Genomic DNA, 23,091 nt, shown 5'->3' with positions numbered 1-23,091 from the left:
GCTTAGACAGGTGCACTCTTTGCTGGGTGAGGAACTGGCTGGATGGCCGAGCCCCGAGAGTTGTGGTGAATGGCGTTAAATCCAGCTGGCGGCTGGTCACAAACGGTGTTCCCCAGGGCTCAGTTCTGGGGCCGGTCTTGTTCAATATCTTTATCGATGATCTGGATGAGGGGATCGAGTGCTCCCTCAGTAAGTTTGCAGATGACTCCAAGTTGGGTGGGAGTGTTGGTCTGCTGGAGGGTAAGAGGGCTCTGCAGAGGGATCTGGACAGGCTGGATCGATGGCTAGAGGTCAGCTGCATGAGGTTTAAAAAGGCCAAGTGCTGGGTCCTGCACTTGTGTCACAACAAGCCCATGCAATGCTACAGGCTTGGGGAGGAGTGGCTGGAGAGCTGCTCGGCAGAAAGGGACCTGGGGGTGCTGGTTGACACCCAGCTGAACGTGAGCTGGCAGTGTGCCCAGGTGGCCAAGAAGGCCAACAGCATCCTGGCCTGTATCAGAAATAGTGTGGCCAGCAGGAGTAGGGAAGTGATCGTGCCTCTGTACTCAGCACTGGTGAGGCCGCATCTTGAATCCTGTGTTCAGTTTTGGGCCCCTCATACAAGAAGGATGCTGAGGTGCTGGAGTGTGTCCAGAGAAGGGCAACGAAGCTGGTGAGGGGTCTGGAGCACAAGTCTTATGAGGAGCGGCTGAGGGAAGTGGGGTTGTTTAGTCTGGAGAAAAGGAGGCTGAGGGGAGACCTTATCGCTCTCTACAACTACCTGAAAGGGCGTTGTGGCGAGGTGGGTGTTGGTCTCTTCTCCCAAGTAACTAGTGATAGGACCAGAGGAAATGACCTCAAGTTGCCCAGGGCAGGTTTAGATTGGATATTAGGAAAAATTTCTTCACCGAGAGGGTGGTCAAGCATTGGAACAGGCTGCACAGGGAGGTGGTGGAGTCACCATCACTGGAAGTGTTCAAAAAATGTGTGGATGTGGCGCTTCAGGACATGGTTTAGGGGACATGGTGGCACTGGATTAATGGTTGGACTTGATGATCTTGAAGGTCCTTTCCAACCTTAGTGATTCTGTGTGATTCTGTGATTCTGTGTGACTCGAAGAATCATTGGAATGGGCTCTTTATCGATTATGGAAAAAAGCTCTGGGGTTTTTAAAAGCTTTCAATGTCTCTCTTTTTGTGGACACAAAGTCCATCAGTCAGCTAGAGGTCTCCCTTGACTTTGGAGGTTGTTACTGCTGTTGTTACTTATTGTTGTCAATTAAAAAAAGAGAAAAAGAGAAAAAGCCAGATTGCAACAAAAGGCTACTACTGGCTCGGACCTTGCATGTTCTGAAAGAAAGATATGGAACCCCCAAGAAATGCTGCCTCTTTATCACCCTCCATCTCCAAAAAGATAGATACTGGTTATTTTATCATGGTTATTTTAGGTTTTTCGTTATCAAGTGCAAAAAAGAATCAAACCTGGCACACAGAACTGGACCTGGTCAGATGTACAAGTTCCTCAAAAATATGATTCATCTACGAAATTGCAGGAATGGGAGATCTAGTTTAGTTTCCCATTTGTTCAGATTAGCAGGGCAAACACAGGAATTAGTTTTAGTATGATCAGAAGCTAGCCCATGCACAAGTGTGAGGGGGTGAAGTAGCTCTCCCTTGTGATTTGTAGATGATGTTTCCCTTGTTTTCCTTCACAGATGCTTTAGACAGACCATGGGAAGCTGGCTTTTTATCGATTAATGAATTAATGATCTCTTAAAGGAAGATTTGTCCTGCCAGCTTTTGTGCTTTCAGCACTCTAACATATTCCAAATCTCAGTGGGAAACGTCATTTCTGCCTTACTTGCACTGCTGAGATAGTAGTAGAAAGAAGGACATTAACTCCTAGGCTAAACGCTGTATGAAAGAAACTGAGAAAAATACATCTGGGATCATCAAAAAGTGAAATGTTTGAATTAATAAAAAATGCCCACCATCACTCAATATGTTGGAGGAGATTTTGATAAAGCTGATGTTGGCTTTAACAAGAATACAAAGATGACTATTTGAAATAGGATGAATATGACCAGTAGCTGGCATTATTGATTGAAGAGATAAATATTGAGCTAAAATACAGTATTTTTCCCAATAAAACTGTTTCCATTTCTGTTTTTAAAAACTAAAAAAAAGAGGGAGAGAGGGAATGTATTTGTGTTTCACCTAAATAAGCAAGGTATTTCTGATATTTTACTTCAGAGCCTCATCCACTCAAGGCAATGGAAGTTTGTTCCAAGGTTTTGAGTAGATCTGGGAACTAACCTGCTATGAGGGACATCAATGAACTTTGTATTAAAGATATGAAGCACTGTTAAATGATACAGGAGATGCTCATAAGACTGTATTTTGATCTCATAAGAGTTTATTTTGACCCAACAGGTTTACAATGGCCTCAGACAGAACTCTCCCCAGCTGGCCAAGTTGTGTGGTGAGGTAAATCCAGGCACTGAGGTGAAATCCTCTGGAAACACAATGAAAGTCATTTTGGTGACAGATATGTCCCATGCAACCAGAGGCTTCAGTGTCTCATACACATCTAGTGAAGACGCAGGTAGTGTGTGTTTTTGATTTAAGTGATTGATCTTTGGTGAGTCTTTTCATACTTGAAGTACTGGCACATGTCAAAAAAATGACCTAAACAGATAACAAATCCTGATACCTTTCTATCTCTCTTACATCTCTGGATGGGAGTAGACATGTATCTTTAATTAGTTGAAAGGACTTTAAAAAATGGGGAATCTCTGGGACTTATGGACTTCATGTGCCTATTATGTCAAACTTCAAATAGAAAGAACAACCTCTGTTATGGATCACAGTCCTTACTCTCACAACTGATTTATTGTTTTGTACTTAGTCTTGAGTAAGACGTGGTCTGAAGTGGCCTTATTCCATGAAAAGATCCAAAAAGCATAGTGCCATAGACAAATTGAATAATTCGAGTGCTTCCTTATTACTCAGGGGAGTAATTAATTTATTGTAGCTTGTGAAAGAGTGCAGCTAACCTACTTTTGCAAGCTCAGCCTCCAGAGAGGAGGCAGCTGGCAGAGCCTTGCTACTGCAGCTTTGAGTCTTTTGAACTTGGTTTTCCAACTCCCCCCCAACCATCCTACTGTACCACGAGTGTACTGCTCTTGAGGGCATGTTCCAGAAAAATCTCCTCTTGAGTTTAGAATTAGTTAGTGGGTAGGGCTGAGCAATACAGAACTGGAGCTGCAGTGGGATTTTATCAAAATGTTAAATAATGCTTGTTGTATATATGGCACTGCTGAAATATTTTATTTGATACCATGCATAATTGTTGTTTCTTTGCTTTACACATGTGTTTTTAAAGATTTGCCAATAAATTCCAGGACACTAGACAAGAATTCTCTTGTACACAGCAGTAAATTATAAAAAGGGAAGAAGATGGAAAAAGTTTTGATCTAATCAGAACATATGCTTTCTGACATGAGCATATCTGAATAAACAGGGGCAAGATTTCTCTTAATACAAAAATTATTACTGTTTTAAAATAAATTATATTTTGTTTCTGCAGTTTGTGGTGGAACCCTGATGGGATACGCAGGTGGGAATTTCTCTTCTCCTGGTTATGATGGTGTCAAAAATTACACAAGTAACCTGAACTGTGAATGGACCATTGAAAACCCCTCCCACTATAATTCCTCCACATATATATATTTTGAGGATTTCCACTTGGAACATCACCAGGACTGCCAGTACGACTACCTAGAGTTACGAATAGGTTTGTATATTCAGCAGGAGAATGGATAAAGCCTATCAAGATTCTAGTTGTGCAACTGCATTTGTGCCAAATCTTGTTCATATATATTTGCAGAGAGTGACTGTTGTAGGATCTGTACATTTGAGAGTGTTCACATGCATGCCTTCCATATTGCCTCTTAGACCAGGGGTGGGATGGATGCTCACTACCGGAGCAATGGATGCATGGATTTGGTCACCCTTCTTTCAGGGAAGAAAATGGAAAACTGGATAGGTATCTTGGGGTGATAAATTGTTTTGGTGGTTGCAATACACACCTGACTCTCTCTTTACAAGGGACAATACAAATTTCACTTCATCTCCCTTGAAAGATGTCAGTCAGGAGAAGTTGGAGTCATCAAAACAATTTGGTCCACAGCCCATTCTATCCCTGCTCCTGAAATATCTCCAGGGGCAGGAGGAGTGGAGTAAAGAATGCTTTAATTATTCATAGCCTCTGGGCTGCATACCCACTTCATACCCCACTTTTGTACCCTATAAGATGATTTTCCAAAAACAAATCCTTATTTCCTGTGAGACTGCATCACAAAATACAGACTAAAGCATTTAAAAGGAAAACAATAACAGGATTAATATCTCTGTATATTTGAGCATCTTTAGCTATCTGCAAGAACAACCAACTGGAAATGTCATATGAAAGTTGCTCAGCTAATGCCAAGAATAGCATGAAAGCTCCATCTGTCTCCTTCACTGAGGGGCTGTATCTCTGAGTCCCAGAGAGAGCAGGTTCTAATTTACCAGGAAATAGTTTCTGAAAGGTGTGAGGGGTTGAGAGCATGAATCTGTTACATCCTTATTTGCATTCATTTGAATGAGAGCTCTTGGTTGTATAGCATCAATTTGTCCTGTGTAGAGCCAAAGCATGCATAGCTGCGTAGCCTAACAATTCCCTCCCACATATGCACTGGAGCTGGGAAATAATAAACAGCCTATCTGGTCCATTACTCATTAGTTCCCACTACTCTCACTTATGAACCTCAGGCCTCCAGGCAATACAGTCAAAGGAAAGAGGAAAAAATGTAGTCTTGTGTTGCTCTACACAGTTTTGTCATCTAAATAGTAATGTTCATTTTGACCATACTAATGGATCTTCGGTTTCACTACCAGTCTCGTGTCAAAGGCAGAATGCCATAATTCATCTGTGTATGCTGACAAATAACATTTAATGAGCACTGAGATGCAAATAGTGCAGAATATCACGAAACTCAGGCAGGTGCTGTTTTAGACTCTCAACACAGCAGATGTGAATATGGGGAAAGATCCAATTCAACAGTACATTATCTGAGAGACCCCAAATGAAGCTGAGATGTGTAAAATTCTTTTGAGTTACCCATACAACACACTTAATGGTACTGATGGGGAGGGCAGGAGCAGAATTGACTTTGTGTATTCACTGAGCATTATTTAATCTAAAAAGATAAAATAAATATTTCAAATTTCGTAGGGTAAGGCTTTATATTAAGTTATAAATTATCAGGCACATGCATGTAGTCTGTACATGGTAGTACAGCTGAACATATTGCTACAGTGAAATATACTCCTAACATAACTTTTGTGGAAGACTTTTTGTGGAAGACTCTTGATTTTGTCTTTCAGACTGTTACCTTCAATTTGAACCAATCTTACAGTACAATCTTTGTGTTTACATTTTCTGTTTATCAACATTCTAGTTCTCTGGCCAGCTGGTCATTCATGAAAGCAGTGACTGGTGTCACTTTTCACACTGCAGAGACTGAGTAACCTGGATCACATCTGTCAATCACCTCATAAGAAGTGCAAAAAAGAAAAAGTACACTTCACATTCTAATGCTCAAAGTAGCTGTTACTATTTTTTTGCAAACCATAATTTATCATGAATGTCTTCTGCTGGTACAGCTCCGTATCATTTTTGGTGCATGTTAACAAGATAGGTTTTAGCATTTCTCTGTGTAATTTACATTAATAGAATTTTATTATATGTCACCTTTTATCCCTGTGCTTCAAGGCATTTCAAATAGTGGCTGTCTCACTGTATATGACAGAAAGATGGAGTTATTCAGCCACATTGCTTGGAATAACTGTGAAAGGGCTTTGAAGAGCACCCAAAGTTTCCCCCTCCTGCTCTACTGCCTTCTTTGCAAGAACAGTCTGCCACTCTGCACGGAGCTAGGAGTTGCTTTTGAATGGAGACTTTTAAGACCAGCAGCCTGCTGTTATTAGAGAAGCAAACTTACAAATGGCATTGCCTGGATGTCATTACACTTATTTTCCTTCTCCTCAGAATGTATCAGTAATAAAAGAAACTGATACTTCTACCAATGTGATAGATAAGAGTTTAACACCAACATGAGCAAACATTCAGAATGACAGAATAAGTGCAACAGCCTGTGTTGTGCTGTCCTTTGAGGTTTCAATGATTTGAGCAAATGCTGGCTTTTTTTTTTTGCCATACAGAGAACAGTATGTTGGACCCCTAGGAAAGAGATACCCACTATTAATACAGTAGTGACAGCTTGTTCAGGGCTGAAGCACATCCCTATATGGTAGAAAATTCAAAATCCCTGTTGATTTTAATGAGGATGTCACAAACACATAGGCTTAATAGACTTCCATGCGATCAGGTCCTTGGGCCATCTGTTTCACAGTTCTGCTCCAAAATGTCTGCAGTTTTGAGGCACTTTCTTTTTTTTCGGGTCTGATGGATCATACAAAAAGAAAGTGTGAAGTGTGGCAGGGTGGGGAGAGAAGTAGCCCAAGATATTAAAAGAATCATTAATACAGCTTTGGAGAGAACCTCCTCAGTGTCGAGATTTAGATCCCAGCAATGAACTACAGCACTCTACCTATACCCATACCCATACCAAATAATGTTATTAAGTGTGACATGTACTTTTCTCTGTTTTCTAGTCAAAACAAAATGAAATGGATGTTTGTCCTGTGTATTCCTTTATGTTATTGTAGGTCTTTTAGGATTCAAAAAGTGTATTTTTTTGTTTTTCTTTACTCAGGGGATGCTGATGGAGAGCTAATAGCCAGACTTTGTGGTCAGGCTGCACCATCTGTGCCACTAGTCATAGCTGCCCCCCAGTTCTGGGTACACTTTGTAAGTGATGAAAACAAGGAAGATAAAGGATTCTTGGCCCATTACTCGTTTGAAGGTAAATGGCTTGATAGACTGTTGCCCTTGCTGATGGAGGCATTCTGGGGAATGTTGCTATTCATTTGGTGATACCGAGTATTCATGGGGTCAACTCTCAAAGAGGTCCTCAAAAGTTACACAGTGCCTGCCACTACTTGTATCCTTCTAAAGCAAACATATGCTAGCAATTGAACTTTCAGATTAATTTTCTGCCTCACTGTTCTCATTCGCAGAACCGCATTTGAGTTTTTGCAATGCAGTGCAACACTCAGAGCAGCTGGTTGCTCTGGGGAATAGGGTTGTAACAGGTAACACCAGCCAAGTTTGACTTACTTCAAATAGGCCTCTGGAGTGCTAGCATGACTGAAATGCATTCTGCTGCTTGAACCTTTCCACTCGTTTTGAAATCCACTTAAAGCTCTGTCAGTGCAAATTATACCACTTTGCTGTTTACATGCCAGCACAACTATTCTTCCTGTCACAGCTGAATTTAGCCTTGGTGCATATCTATCATAATCAAGTTTTTGACTTGATTGTGTTGGTCCAAGAATGGCACTGGTTTGCTTAGGAGTCCAAGATAAACAAATGGAAGATAGGGTGGAAGAGGCAGCTGTAAGTGTCAGCTGGCAAAGGTTTGGCAAAGCTATATTAAGTATCAGAATAAATGCAAAGTTTGAAGGTCATTGCATCTGTTTACTCATTATTCAATGACAAAGATTTTAAAACTTGGATATTCCCACATAAATTGTTCATCCTTACCTATATCAGTCCAACTTAAATACATTTTAGTACTATTAGAAGCTAAATAATCTTCCGGTCATTTGATTATAGCATTCAGTTCCTAAACTGTATTGAAATGTTCCTTTTTTTCTTCAGCCTGTGGTGGTATACAGTCAGGTGAAAGGGGAGTTATCTCAAGTCCTAACTACCCAGAGCCTTACAGCAACTTGAATCGCTGCTCCTGGTTGTTGGAAGCTCCTGAAGGTGAAACCATCACTGTGAGTAACACAGTGTCATGACTGTGTGCGCAGCTGGCAGTGTGAGAAGCACCCTCTGAGTCTTGAGGAACAGGTTTGAGACAATTTGGAAAATCAGAAATGTGTAGGAATTAAATATCTCCCCATCATCCCTACCTAAGAAAGAAGGGGAAATGAAGATAACACAACCAAACTAGATTGTGCTTTTCGAAAAGCAGAAGGATCCTAGTCTAACTTGACCTCAAAACATAGCACTGACTTCTCCTTTAAACAGTTACTTTCTATGTTTAGGAAACTAAAATAACTTGTGTTATTAGATATGCATGGATATTTTCACTATCATGAGAATAAACATGATGCTCAAGTTTCTTCATCTCTGCAGAAAAGTTACTTTCATGTCCTAATGTTTAGTCTGGAAGATAATATGATTGCTGGTCCAAATTACATCAATAAGATGATACTCTTATTTCCCAATAAGTATTAATAGGATGCCTGAGGTGCTACTTTCTTGAGCCAAACTGCTGAGAGATGAATTTAAGCACCTTTATGACCAAGCAGTGCTAAACTTCACTCACTGAATTATTTGACTGATCCTTTGGAGACCAGGTCCAGTTGGTGACATTTGCAGTCCAGGTCAGAAAAATATCTGAAAAGCAATTTTTTAAAAACACATTGCAGATTTTCACATGTAATGTCTTTCACTAATTTCCCTATCGTGTTTGCCTTATTTACGACTACAAAAGTGTTTCTTAGAAATGCAAACACACAGTCCTAATTATTCTGCTGCATGATATTCTGACCACTGCCTAGATACTTACTTCAGGGAATACAGAATTTTTTTAGTAGAACACAAAATTTCTATTTAATCCATCAGTTTGCTTAAAGCAGAACTAATCTTAATCAGATGGAAGTAAATTTCTATTTTAAAAGGACTGAGTATGAGCCCCCTCTGTGAAGGCAGACTAACCTTTTCCAGTATAAGCTGCCAGTTTCAGTTGCTGGTAAAGTTCCAAACTTAAACCATTTGAGCTAAATTTGTATTTGGTCTTTGCCTTAGGCAGAGTTCTTTTGGAAATGAATACACATAAAAGTTACAGGAAGAAGTACTGTGTATTTGCTAAACTTTTCCACAAATATCCCAGTCCTGCAACTGGTAAAAAAACACTTATTGGAATAGGGCCAGGCAGTCATTAGTGTACATCAATATTTCAACATCAACGAATCCAGGAGTCTACTGGATCAGCAATCTAAATCTTTGAACTGGAAATCCCACCCATGTACATATCACTCCAAGGACAAATGGCATCAGTGTGGGAGGCAGACAGGGTCAGAAGCTGCCTGCCCAGCCCAGGTCTCTTTCTGTGATGCATCCAGGCCCACAGGAACCAACCATGCAACTGTTTCTCTCACATTTAATGAAAACTAGCATCATTTTTAGCAACTTGTTAACTATTCCGATTCAAAAGAATAGGAAGAAAAAAATCCAAGACTTTCTCCTTACATAGCTACTTATATTTGAATGTGCAACTTCAGATTTCATGACCAGAAACCTCGAGCGCAGGAAAATGGTTCAACACCTGTGCATACTCAAGACAGTTTTGAAGCATGTACTTGGCTTCAAACATACAGTTAAGTCCCAATAATGCCAGTTTTGAACCTCTGCATTCCTTTTCCATTTCTGTCTTCATGCTAAGTAGCTGCCGTTACTTACAGTGGCAAGACTCCAAGCAATACTTTCAGGAAAGCGTCAAGCTGAAGTGAGGGTTGGCTTTCTGAGCATACCCAGAAATCATTGTGCTGGGATGACTATGGGATCTGGCTGGAATTGCTCTAACCTCTCCATTGGTGTGGCTGGTGTTAGCTCCTGAATGTCGCTTTTGTGTTTTGCAGCTTACTTTTACAGCCTTCCACATTGAAAATCATTCGCTTTGTAAGTGGGACTCTGTTACTATCCTGAATGGTGGCTCTCCAGGGTCTCCAGTCATAGGAAAGTATTGTGGAAACACATCCCCTGGGACTATTCGGTCTGGTTCCAGCAAGCTAGTTGTCATCTTTAACTCTGATCACTCAATTCAAGGAGGTGGCTTTTATGCAACATGGACAGCAGAATCTCTAGGTAAGAGAAAAAATAAGGTCTAACATAGCGGTGCATCGTGCCTATATAGCACTTTTCAACCACAAAATGAAATAGGATTCCTCCTCTTTAATTAAGTTTGCATTAAAGATCAAAAGAAATACATGCCAACATCTTCAGCATTCCTGAGAGAAGCCATCATTAAAAAAGTCAAGTGTTAAACCAGTGTTGTCTGATCTCACACAATGAAATCACATTTGGACATGATTTTGTAATTTTTAAGCCTCCTACTGGCAGTTTCTTGATGTCTGTAAATTGATACCATGCCCATTATCATCCCAGAAGTGGCACCTATTGTCAGTGATGATGAGACATTTAATTTCTTGAATAATAATTGTTTCACAGTTTGATTTGGTTTACACACTTATAACTAGAAAGAGGTCAGTTTCAAAACAGAGGCGCAGACAGAATTTCTCAAAGAGCACATGTGACAACAGCTTAAATCTCTTCCACTTTAGTGGAGATGTTGGTACGCTTTTAAAGGTGGTACACATGCAGGATTGAGTTGGTACATTTTAAAAAGCTACCTTCCTTCTGTTGAAATTATCATCTCTCTGGATTAAAAAAACAAAAAGGTAGCTCACCATTTCCATACTGTCCTTCAGGAGGTGAGTAAAGGCAAGGGTAGATGTGCTGACTGGTGGCAGGGCAGAATTCATTGTGCCTTCCTACCTCAGTACAGAGCTGGCGATGTGTTTCCTAGTGTTCCTGTCCAGCTGCAAACCTTCTGGCTGATGCTGATCAGCTTTCCATCAGTTAATGATCTATCAGTATTCACACAGTCAGTTGATGGAGTGTCTTCTTAAACATATCAATAGTCTGTGCTTGCATGAATATGCACTGTCACTTAAGAAGGTTTTTGACACTTTTCCCTGTTGTCACTGGGATTCCATGTGCAAGGAAGGCCACTCTTCAATGATGTAGTAGACATTAGCATACACATGCAATCTGTATAGTCAGTATTCCCTCTGTGAAAGGAGATTTCTTTTTTTATATGTCTGGTTTCCTTTCCTCAGCTTCTCATTTGTCCACCGAGAATCTCTGGGTTTACATTCTGTATGTGTGAGCAAAACTTGGCCTCATATCCTTCTAAACAAAATTGCCATTTCTAACATAGGAGAATGAAAAACAGAATCTTCCTTTTAAACCTAATATATATTTTTTAATTATAAGGAAAAAAAGTAGAATGTTATATTTTTTTGTTATGTTATATATATGTATATATATAAATGTATTATAAATTTTTTTTTTGCTCTTTATTCATCCTTTTACTACATCATCTCTGAAATAATAATGGGTTGCTAGTACTGTATGCATAGCCCTAGTAAATTATTCTTGGCATGGCATTTGCAAGTATGTTTCAAATTAACTAAACTTATTATGTATTAGAACCTGAGCTGCCACAGAGCTATGACCAGCTATTCCCCCTTATAAGTGAATCTGTTAACAATTTTTAAAGGCATGTTTTTCAGCCCTTTCCATAATCCTACTGAGATCCACAGGGCTGCCTGGACTGGAGAAGTCACCATTTTGCCCTGAGTAAACAGGTGTAACTTGAGTAGATTCACATGTGGAACTGCAGTATTTATGTGTTGCAGAGTGAGGAAAAAAAGGATTCAGCAGTAGATTGAGTTTTTTTCCCTGAGAGTGCTTTTCTGAATGACTGTCAGTCATGATGTGCATGCTGTGGGGTGTGGGAAGGAACTTGCACAGTCTTGGGAGAAGCTCCTCATTAATGTATTTCTGACCCTTACTCTCTCTGTAATCAATACTCACTTCTAATTGTCAGGATTATATAGATGGACCAGAGCAAAAGGGTGTGAACTGGCAAGGAGGAGGAGCTTGTGAAGAAGAGAAAGTGAAGTACAAAGAGAGACCTTCTCTAGAGTATAACTACCTCCCTGCTGTGGGGGTGGGAAAAGGAAAATTCTTTAAAAGAGGGGTGAATGAAGTTTGAATGGGTGTCAGGGTTTTCCTCTCTCACTCTTGCAGACACAGATGCAAGCAGCCATTCAAAGCTGACACCAGCAGGAAATATTTGAACATTTCTCCCACCCGTTGCTGTTTTTTCCAGGATGTGGTGGAATCATTCATTCAGATAACGGTATGATCAAGTCTCCTCATTGGCCTCAAAACTTTCCCATGAACACCAGATGCACATGGACCATCATTACGCATGAAAGCAAACACTTGGAGTTGAACTTCCACAATAACTTCCAGATCCCAGATAGCAATGGAAGTTGCCAGAGCAGTTATGTGAAGGTAAAATAATTGTTGGCATTAGATCAGCAGAGCAGTTCATTAAGAAGCCATGATTCCAGAATCCTGTTTTGCACTCATATCATGGTTAGGACTGTTGAGGCACAAAATTCAGGAAATAAAACCTGAAGTCCTTGTACCAATACAGTTAATTTTCTGTATGCCTTGACAACTGGATTGTATATATTTTAAATTTTTATGAGTTTTTGAGGTTCCACCTCCAGCAGGTTCCCATCACCCTACATGCTGCCCTAAAAATGAAAAATATGAAAGAAAGTACATACAATTTCAGAACCAGGAAATAATAAGAAAATATAGTGTAATGAAAAGACCATTTCTATTACACCAGTGAGTAAAAAAACAGGAATGTGACACTATAATTCTACAAAACTTCTTTATAAGTGTATAAACTGTCCAAGTTGCACTAATCCTTCTTTATTTAATCTTGAAAAACAAAGATAACATTCTTATCTTTCATAGGTTGTCAAAAGCCACTTGTTTTCAAAGCGATAGTATGGAGTGGACATGCTTTGAATTTTTCACCGTGTTGTTTTTTTTCTCAGGCATTTGGCATATGTTCAGTGTGTTTGTGCTCATTTTTTCCACAGCTGTACAACTCCCACTTGAAATAAAGGGCAAACATAATTTGACAACATGTAGGCAGACTTGAGCAGCTGTATATCTGATCTATACCTACTAACTCACAAACCACAGTTGCACTCATTTTTTCAGGCTGCAGGAAAAATACTATTAGATTTCTCTTTTCATAGCCTGCTCCACTGATTAATTGATGTAACATGTTATAATAAATTTCACTAATACAAAAGTCTTAATGCCACCCAGTAAAGGTGCTTTAATTTCAAATTTCTAAACTGTCCTGAGTGACATATGTCAGCTGGAGGTTTTCTCCATAGAGAAAAATCTGAAATTTTTGGTGATGTCCACCTCTGTTTCTGAATGTCCAATCCAAGATGTGTGAAGGTGTCTGGATATGGAAAAGTGCAGAGCAGGTGTGTCTTCCATTCACTCCAAGCTGAGCAGCCAAAAAAGGGGAATCCCAAAACAATAATGACTTTGCAAAATCTTGGCCAAGCCATAGACAGTTCATGTTAATTCTTTGAGCATCCATTGCCTCAAACACCTGGCCAGATGAATGAGGTTATTCATATGTCTACACTTACAGACTAACCCTTGGCTAACCCTTTCAAGGATGGTTGCTTAGAGCAATCACAATTTCATGTGATTGTTCTAGTGCCACTAGAGGTCTTTCAAACACATTATTTTAAAAATCAAATTAAAAAAACCTGTTCAAATACATCATCAACAACAAAAAATTTTTAGAGTAAATATTTTTTCTTTTTTCTTAAAGCAGACATTTTAAAACCCTGTCAATAAACATCCTGATTCAGAAAATTATTTTAGCACTCAGAAATATCAAACATTTATGCCTATCTTTCATTTTATATGTGTGTTGAAATTCAGTGCTTAAACTTTGAGCCTCAAGTACATGTTTAAGTAATAACCTGAAGAGGATTTCACTTCAATACCTATCTAAACCTGCAGATACTTCTTGAATGCATGGTTTAATTGAACTTAAATTGGCTATTGGTACAGTTGAATTAATATTTTTAAAAATTATATTTTTTAATTATCTTTTTGTGAATTATGTTATTTTGTTAACTCTCTACATGATTTGATACTTGTCATTGAACAAGTGAATGTACTATAACAAAAATAGGACTAATTTTTGATTAGCAAGACTATATATTAAGGATGCAGATCTTCCAGTCTGATGCCTCTATATTACCCTAGCAAGGCAGCTTTGGCTTTTATTGACTTATCAATAATATAAGGATTGCATTTAATAATTCATTGTATACGCAGATAGTCATATTCATAGGGTGTATGGAGATGAGTTAGCAGAGACAAAATGGAGGTAGGTAATGATATGCACAAAATATTTTTCTCTGGTTCCCTGGATCTAATCTATGTTGTCTCTGCTATCAGCAGGGTTTTAAGCAAATGACCTCAAGATGCCCTTCAGAGGTCTCTGGCAACCTAAGTTATTCTGTGATTCACTCCTTGGAGAAGTCTTTTTGTGTCCACTGACTGTAGAGCGAACAGAGAGTGATTAGCTCCAATTTAGATCTCTAAGATTCAGTCTGAGATGAATCCTACCCTAAGTCTTTGGAAAGAACAATTGCATATGCAATTCCTGGTGGGTTCCCACAAATTATATGGGCTTTGAAAGCACTAAACCATTTCCAATCTGGGATTGTCAGGTGTGGAGAGGAAATGATGAAGAAGCAGCAGCTTTGTTAACCACAGGATGTGGAAATTCAGCTCCTGATCCTGTTGTTGCTCCAAACAATGTGATAACTACAGTATTTCAGTCTCAGGATGCTCCTGGGCCAGGTTTCTCTGCATCTTTCATAAGCAGTAAGTAACATTAAAGCCAGATGGCTGCTCTGTTAGTCCATTTTGCATTAGTTTGATCTGTGTGTAGCAATTCAGACCTCAGTCCAACAAGGGGCTATGGCCTGGTCTTATCCAAAACATGCCAAGATACTGTGTGAGGCTGTAGGCGGGAAAGCCCTGTTTCCCAAAACCACTGCTCTATATGCATGTAAGATGTACTTTTGCCGTCATTGATATATACTACTCTCCCAGTTTTTTTGACCAGCCTCTTAAGAAGAGATGAAGTCCTTGTGTACATTATAGGTTTTCTCACTGCGAAACCAGAATGATGCTATCACCTGGATTGTAACTGTGTCTTATTTATTTACATTTGCAGGATGCGGAGTAAATTTCACCAGCCCTGCAGGTCGTATCGTCTCTCCTAACTACCCTAGTCAGTATGATAACAACTTGAACTGCAGTTATATCATAGATCAGGGACCACAGTCACTGGTGATTCTAGAGTTTGAGACTTTCCACTTGGAAGGTAACTGGTTCTTCATAATTTCAGTATGTACTATGAAGTGTAACTTCTTGCTTGAAAACATACAAGTCTTCTATCATGGAAAATGGTTGATCGTTTAATTTGCTGGTCCATTCTGAAAATCATTTACAGGGTTCAGTTTTGCATCACTGACGGTTTCCACAAGAGTCGATAGGTCTCACTAGTTCTATATCTTGCAGCAATGAATTTGGGAATTTGCCAAGTGGTTGGAGTATGAGTGACTGTGGCCAGTTTGGGTGTTTGTTCCTGTCTTTTTTTTTTGCAGTTGAGTCTTATAATCTTGTTGATCTTAGGCCAGCTGTTTTGCTTTTCAGTGCTTCTGTTTCCCTAACTGATGAAATGAATATGAATATACTCAGGTGTTATACAAGCATGTATAAACATATAAATGTGAAACTAGGTGAAAGACTACAGTAACCAAAAACCTATAATATAGTATATACCCATCAACAAAAGTCACTCTTGAGATTTTCAGACTTGGCAGCATTTAGCCAAGAAATACAGGTATAATATCCTGGTCTCATTATGTGAATGGTAAAACTTCCCCAACTTTGATAGGATCAAATTCTTATGGATGGATATGTCATGATAACACAGAGGAATCAGTATGTCCAAACTACTTGGGTGGCATCACATATTTTGAGGCCACTTTAATTTGGTTCCCTTATTAAGAAGGTTAAAGCAAAGAGGTAAGTGATACAGACATAATAATAAACATAGATCTAAGTAAATACTAAAAATATTCTACTTCTTGCAGGTCAGTTTGCTCCTTTATTGTTATAGGCTTCCTTAGGCCACACAAACTAAAAGTCCTTAGTCACTTGAAAGAAAAGAACTTTGGATATGAGCTAAAGGACATCTGGTTATAAAACAGGAAGTATGACATCCTCCATTAGTTGATTATTAATATTTTTCACAAAATATTAAAATATAACCCTGTAGCAAGGAGAAATTGCCTGGGTTTAAATCAGAAAGAAGATTGAAACCACCATCTTGCAAACTATCATGCAGAAGTGAAAAGGTATTCAGCTGTCCACTGAATATGTTTAGCACATGTGGCTAAGGGTTTCCAGCAAGAACTCCCTTAGCTCCTTTGCAAAGGCAGGACAACGTTTGGCAGCATCTGTTAAAAATATTTCCAGCTATTCCATATGCATTGCACCTGCTTAAGATTGTTGCTGAGTGTGGCTTTTAAAATCTTAACCATACTAGTACAGATGTTCTGGATTGCATTTTTAAAGTTTAGCTACATGTCCAATTAACATAATCTACTACCTATTTGACCTCTCAAAAGAAATCCAATTTTTTCTTCATGGTTGTTTAGTAATGAAATTAAGTATCGAAAATAATGCCTGTAAGGCATACAGATCTCATTGGCTTTAATTGGTTGAGACATCTTTTCCAGAAAATTAGAAGGCAAAAGGTAAATGTTATAGTGCAGTGACACATTAGTACAAAATTGAATGACTTCATGGGTTAGTCACAGATCTCTGCTGTAGAGTAGTTTATGTTTTCAATTATGATGAAATGCCTGTTATGATTGTAAAGAACGACTCCAAATAAGGCAGTTAACCCACAGCAGTGATACAATATCTGGAACCAAATGAACATGACATGGATGTGCTATATATTAAATATATATTAATCAATAAATATAGCAAGTAACAGAGCAAGAGAGAACTGGAGGAAACTGATTGTTGATTTTGTGATCAAAATTTAATCTAAATTGGCTGTTTCCTTGTAGGTAGAAAAATTGGTTTTATCTGACTTTGAGCCCCTGAAAATAAATGTCTAATTCAGATTTATCATCTAGATTTATCTCCTCCTATAGTGAAGTGAAAAAGATAATGCTTTGAACTAAAAATCAAATGTATTGTACAGATAGAATGAATTGCCTTCTGAAGGCCTCTCTCACTCTCATTACCCATTGACTATTACAGGAAGCCATAGACAATAGCTTACACAAGATACTTAAGACTTAGGCAGCAAAACGTAGGCAAGATTAACCTTATGAATGGAGTTTGTCTTAGTCTCTGTGATTTCCTTGCAGCCCGAAGAACTTCTCTTCCTGTGCCAAACTGAATACAGTTCCAGAACATCTCTCTTGATTTGCCTGTTTTTTGAAGCTGCATAGGTTGCCACTTGCTTCTTGTAGTACTTCCTACATTGTTGTGTTTGGTTATTTTATAAAGTAACAACCAACCAGGGGTGAGTTTGTTTGCTCAGACCCACTTCTGCGACAGTGATAAATGTCATCTTCCATTTATTCTCCCTCCTTGGATCAAAGGTCTACACAAATCTAACATATTACAATGTCAAAACAACTTATCCATCTTAGTAGACTTACTATCTAAGAAATAATTAATCAATCACATCCATCTTTTGTTCATAAGCTTTATTCAAATGAGTGTCCCTACAAATACACCTCTAGGACAGCTAGGGTATTGTATTATTAAATGGCTGTAATAGTCTTCAAGTATAACGTCCAATAAAATCTGTGTTCCAAATCATGGAAAATTAGGGGAAATGGATGGGGCTCTCCTGCAATATCTGCTTTTAGAATTCTGTGGTATTTATACTCTGTCCATACAAAACAATTGCATTGTGTTGATACCATGTCGACCTGAAAAACATTTTAATAACTTGTTTATTACTCTTTTTTTTTTTTTAAACATGCAACTGTAAATTTGCAGTCTGAGATAAGGTCGCAGCTTTGTTTTGGAGTCTTCTCTATCTGCTTTCTCAGTTGTTCAGAAAATACACAAGTTTTGCAATAGATTATTTTGAAAGAGGGTGTATGTACGAAAGACTTGTATCTTGTGCTATGGAGCTGGTTAATATACTGCACAGGAGTATATATCTGCATAATCCTTCTCCTACATTATTAATTACTAATTGTATTACAATTTATACCAGGAGCTAGAGTTGTGAACCAAAAACTCATTATTTTAAGTTTTACAAACTTTAAACAAAAAGACAGGTTCTGCCTCAATACAAAATGAAACAGAATCTATGGCTATAGACAGAGAGATGGAAAAAGGACATTGTTATTAGTGATCAGATAGTTAGGGGCCCAAATTCAGTCAAGGTTTTTGTGCAGACAAAACATCAAATAAATGATTTTATGGAGATTAATGAGACTGGACAGAGGTTTCTGCTAAATGGAAAGGAGACAACACAAAGGTGTATTTCAAGATGTAATGCAAGGACAACTGAAGCTCTTATGTGAACTTTGGAGGCAGGAGTCAATATATCAACGCTGAATGGTACCAAGACATGATAAATAGAGTGCAGATAAATAACAAAAGGCTTTGAAAGCAAATACACCCAGCAATTCAAAGAAAAGGGATATGTTCATAATGTCAGGCCAAATAATCGATCTCTCCAGCAGTATTTGGAAGAAATATTGTCAAGGCTAGAGGAATGAATGGTACAGTATCCATGTTGGAAAAATCATTATTTCTCAGGTGAGAGTCATAGCTATGTGGAAGGATAGGAAAGAGTTTATCTTAAAGATAATAACTGAAAACACTTGACGGTATTTGTATCTAGCCTGGATGTGAAGACCTAGAGAGATCCAAATGGACATGGACCTAATGAGGGCAGGCAAAATAATGAGGCTATGAAGAAAGAAGATACAAAAGAAGACTTGAGGGTGTGGGGGGAAGTTCTCCTATTGAATGGTTTTGCTGAGAGACAGAAATAAGATTTTATTCTGGACAGAAAGAGGCCTGGAGGAGGGAAGTAGACTTATGGGGGCATCACCATAGAGAGAGTAGTTGCATCTGTCCTTGCAAATGAGATTACACAGAGCTAATGTGGAGAGGAAGAGAAAAGGACAGGAGAGGAGATGTCTCCTTGAATCCTCATGGATGAATCATAAGAGAGAGTACGGTAGTACCAGAAGGATGAGAGAAAGCTCTTAGTAGACAAGTTTTCATGAAGAAAAACAGTGCTAGCTATGTGGAAAGTGTTTATCAGCTCAAAGAGGATGTGGGTCTGACATCTGGCTAAGAAAAGATCTCTGGAGACTTGTGAAAGCTGTTCCATTGTAGTGCAAGGCACAGACATTGGTCTAGAAAAGATCTAAGATGATAGAATTGGAGGAAATAAATGACAGAGAAGAATCGATGATGATGTGCTGAGTATGTGTAGAAGCTGGAAGTATGACATGAGGAGACAGAATCTGAGGCTGGGGATTATTTACAGAATAATGCATTTTAGTGTGGTGAGAAATTAAGGAAAAGTGTAAACAAGAGAATGAGTTACAGGATAGAGCTCAATCATCAGTCCTGCCAGGATTCAGAGGTCATCAATGATATTGGCCCAAACAATGAGGATTCAAAGCTAGAAATTAAGCCTTTTGCTCACAATCCTTATTCTTTCCAGTACAGCGGTTCGAAACAACTTGTGATGGGTATTGTGGACCTTTGCTTTGAAGAGAAATCCATTTCATTTCATGCTTTTCTCCAAAGGCTTTTCAGAAAAGGACCTGAGTTGCTTTCTCAAATATTTTCCATTCTGAAATTGCACTTGTCTCCATTTCATTTTATTTTCCTTTTTTTTGTTTTTTAAAATTAATGATTTTTAAAAATTGTATCACATTATCAAGTATTCTCATAATAGGGTAGGACATGAAGAATATTTTTAGTTAATTATTTTATTAACAGTGTAATCAGGTACCTGATGTGGCTGGTTGTTTTCAGCTTAGTTACTTTAATAAGAGTCAGACAATCACCATATTTCCCTATTGATATAATTGTAAAGCATGTTAGAATACATTGTCTTCATTGAGAGAGAAGGAATTTTTAAATTAAAACTCCAGAGAGAATCTAAAATATATCTGGTTGGTGGGATCACTCTGTTGTTCTTGTGAAACAGAATTATCACTCCATTCCTATTTGTTGTCCTGTTCAATATGAGTCATCCTGTTTCCTACAAGACTAGGAAGCAGTTTGTTTTGACTGGACAATCTGCAGGAATCGCTCCACTGCAATGGTAGGCTGAGCATCTCTCCTATTAAATTTAGTTAATTCCCTGTTAATTGTTTGCAGTTTAAGTAACTGCCCCATTGTTGCTAACGGACCGCTAAACATGATAACTTAACCTAAATAAGCATGTGACAGCCCAGCTTCCATTATGCTTGTAAATGATGAAGAAAAAGACAAAGAAAACATCAAGTTCTATAAGCATAGCAACTAAATAAGCTCATTTTTCTGTAGATATGTGCTGTGTTTTTCAGTGACAGTATTAATCCAGCTTTCTTACACAACCCATGTGGCTCCCTTCTTGCTCCCACCAAACCTTTCTAGCTCCCACCATACATCCCTTGGTGGTACCACCCTGGGTACCATTAACTTCTCCCCATGCTTATGGCTCCCAGTTGGGCAGGGAGATGGTGACGTGGCTCTGAGCTCCCGGAGTGCCAGTGGCTGGTGCTCAGCAGGTCTCTGCCCAAACTCACTGCCCTTTCACTGAAAGCACAGCCTGTCCCTCTCTGACGACATTCCTCTGGCACTCTAACTCAGCCACTGACCTTCATGAAACTTATATGAACTTGATCCATTTGAGATCTCTTGTCTCAGTTGAATCTGATTGCAAATGGTGAGTTGGCTAGAATATCAGGAAGGTAGGGCAGGGAGTCAGAGGGGATGGCTCATTCCTCCAGAAACTTAACTGCAAATGATAAACTAAAAACCAATGGGAAAAAACTAGTAGAATGCTACATTCCCCATTTCTATATTTCTTAGTGCTTCTGAGCAGCTGCTTCTGCAGCTTTTCACTCACCCTAATATCTGTACTGATTTGCCCCCTAAAGCAGATTGCTACCAATAATAATTGTTTCTTTTCCTATTGCTCAGTCATCTCCAAATCTCCACTGACTGCCACAGTTACAGCATTTCACTGTCAAACTGCAAAATTAAATATACATTTTTTGGTCTTCTGAGTCAAGCTGAAGAATCTGGGTTTTGGTACTCCAAAGTTTGAGGGAATTCAGAGAGAAAGAAGTCAACTTTGAAACATGGTAGTGTATAGACTATTTTTTTCATTTTCACAAACCTTCACTCTTAATCATACAAAATTCCCTGCACTGAGTGCTGACTTCTACATCAGGGGAAAGAAGTACCAGGTAGCTGGTTGCCTATACACAAGGTGCATTACTTTTATCTGCAGAGAGGATCCATGCTTTTATCAGGTCCTCTCATCTCCTCATAGATGGTGTTCACTCAACTATCTCCGAAGAACTCAAGGGGCCTGGCTCCTTTTCCAGATGATAAGGTGTGTTGAATGAGACCAATTGGATGGCTTATATACAAGGTCTCTCTGCTTTTTTCTGCCTCAGTTTTTCTACATGTTAAAAAATGACATTTGCTTCCTCAAGCAAGCAAATGAGATCCCGAGATCCTGGAATGGAAAGTAATACAAAATTTAATTTTTATCCTGTGTGAAGACTGTGTACTTGCAGGTCAGTAAATCACATGGAAAATATGTTGCTAACACTTCTGCATTATATGTCCATGCAGCCCCAGCACTCTTGAGCAGAATTTGTCTTTATGATGGACTAAGCATCTTCAGTGGGACCAGGGTTAACGCGCATCCGCTCATCACGCTCTGTGGTAAGGAGCTCCCTGCCCCAGTCAGCGTCTTTGGACCTGTGCTGCTCAACTTCTACACTGACTCGCACATTGCAGGCTATGGATTCCAGGCAAGATACAGAGCAATTGGTGAGTAGCCACTGTCCTGTGCTGTAGCTGGTGGAAATATTCCTGCTGGGTAATGGTTCAGTGTAGGAAATGCTGTACCTCATTTTCAGAATACCTTAGATGGAGGTAGATGGTTCATATTCCGTCTGCACTTATCTGAAAGAGCTCTCAGGACCAGGACATGGGACTGTTTGGTGTGTGTTGTCACTGATGTGTTATCTCAAAGTTCTCATTTCAATATACTACATGGGACCAAGTCCGGAACTGAAACACTTTTCCTTTCCTGTGGAAATGTAACACATTTTGGCAGGGTTTATTGTTTTGTCTGTTTGGGGTGTTTTTTTACAATGTTTAAGGAGAAACGTGACCAGTTTATTTAAGTGAGTTCATTTAAAGGATTTTATCACATACAGGAGGATGGTCTGATTCTCAGTTATACTAAAACTACATTATACAACATAGGAACCAGAACAGAATCTTTAAATGGACCCAGCTGTATGCCTCCATTTGATTACACCCTTACAGTGCCAGGCGTTCATGTAAATAAAAATTGGGATCTAGATATATTGTTCTTTTTGAATAAATTTTTTCACCAAAACTTTTTGTCATTCACATGAGCTCTCCTTTGTTTTAAAGAGGAAATATGTATTAGAAAAAGAAGTTTCCAAATGAGTTTAGAATTTACATCTGCACAAATATAAATATCCCAAAAGATTGATTTTATTTGCAAAACCAATTTTAATATTTTCTATGTTTAACTTGTAGAGATAGTACTTTGATTTTTGAAAGCTATTGCATTTTCTAACTGCAGAGAAAAGCATGAGGTCTTAACTTTGGTATTTCCCTTAATACATTCCTCATGGTCAAAGCCACAGCAAAAAGCATAAGGCTAAATTCATTATATAAAATGAATGGCCTGATACAGATAAGACAGAGGGAATGGCACTGAGAAATGACAATGTGCAGTTACTCATAGAAAAGACCTTCATAACTCACACAAGTCAGTTGCTGCTATCTGACTTGTGACTTCTGACATTTGAGAAAGATGACTGTGGCCTTATTAGCTTGTTGCTGTATACAAAGCAGATTCTAGCAATTAACATTCCTCTTCCCTCTAGTTGTATT

The 23,091-nt window shown here is 38.8% G+C and overlaps 1 protein-coding gene across 1 annotated transcript in view; it reads left to right on the top strand.

Annotated features, from left to right (window-relative positions):
- The window catches only part of CUBN (cubilin), a gene marked incomplete at both ends in the record, with an annotated part of 146,140 nt that overhangs the window by 103,486 nt on the left and 19,563 nt on the right, over positions 1 to 23,091 (top strand). Inside the window, 9 exons of the mRNA XM_082015338.1 lie at positions 2,412 to 2,583; positions 3,568 to 3,774; positions 6,800 to 6,949; positions 7,807 to 7,928; positions 9,798 to 10,023; positions 12,116 to 12,303; positions 14,583 to 14,739; positions 15,095 to 15,244; positions 21,787 to 21,987. Of these exons, the coding sequence (XP_081871464.1) occupies positions 2,412 to 2,583; positions 3,568 to 3,774; positions 6,800 to 6,949; positions 7,807 to 7,928; positions 9,798 to 10,023; positions 12,116 to 12,303; positions 14,583 to 14,739; positions 15,095 to 15,244; positions 21,787 to 21,987 (1,573 nt within the window). The remainder of the gene's footprint in view (positions 1 to 2,411; positions 2,584 to 3,567; positions 3,775 to 6,799; positions 6,950 to 7,806; positions 7,929 to 9,797; positions 10,024 to 12,115; positions 12,304 to 14,582; positions 14,740 to 15,094; positions 15,245 to 21,786; positions 21,988 to 23,091) is intronic.

Source organism: Phaethon aethereus (genome assembly GCF_964289735.1).
Source record: "Phaethon aethereus genome assembly, chromosome: 2".
Taxonomy (NCBI): Eukaryota; Metazoa; Chordata; class Aves; order Phaethontiformes; family Phaethontidae; genus Phaethon; species Phaethon aethereus.
Note: the sequence above shows the minus strand (reverse complement) of the source record. Positions and strands in the feature narration are given on the sequence as shown.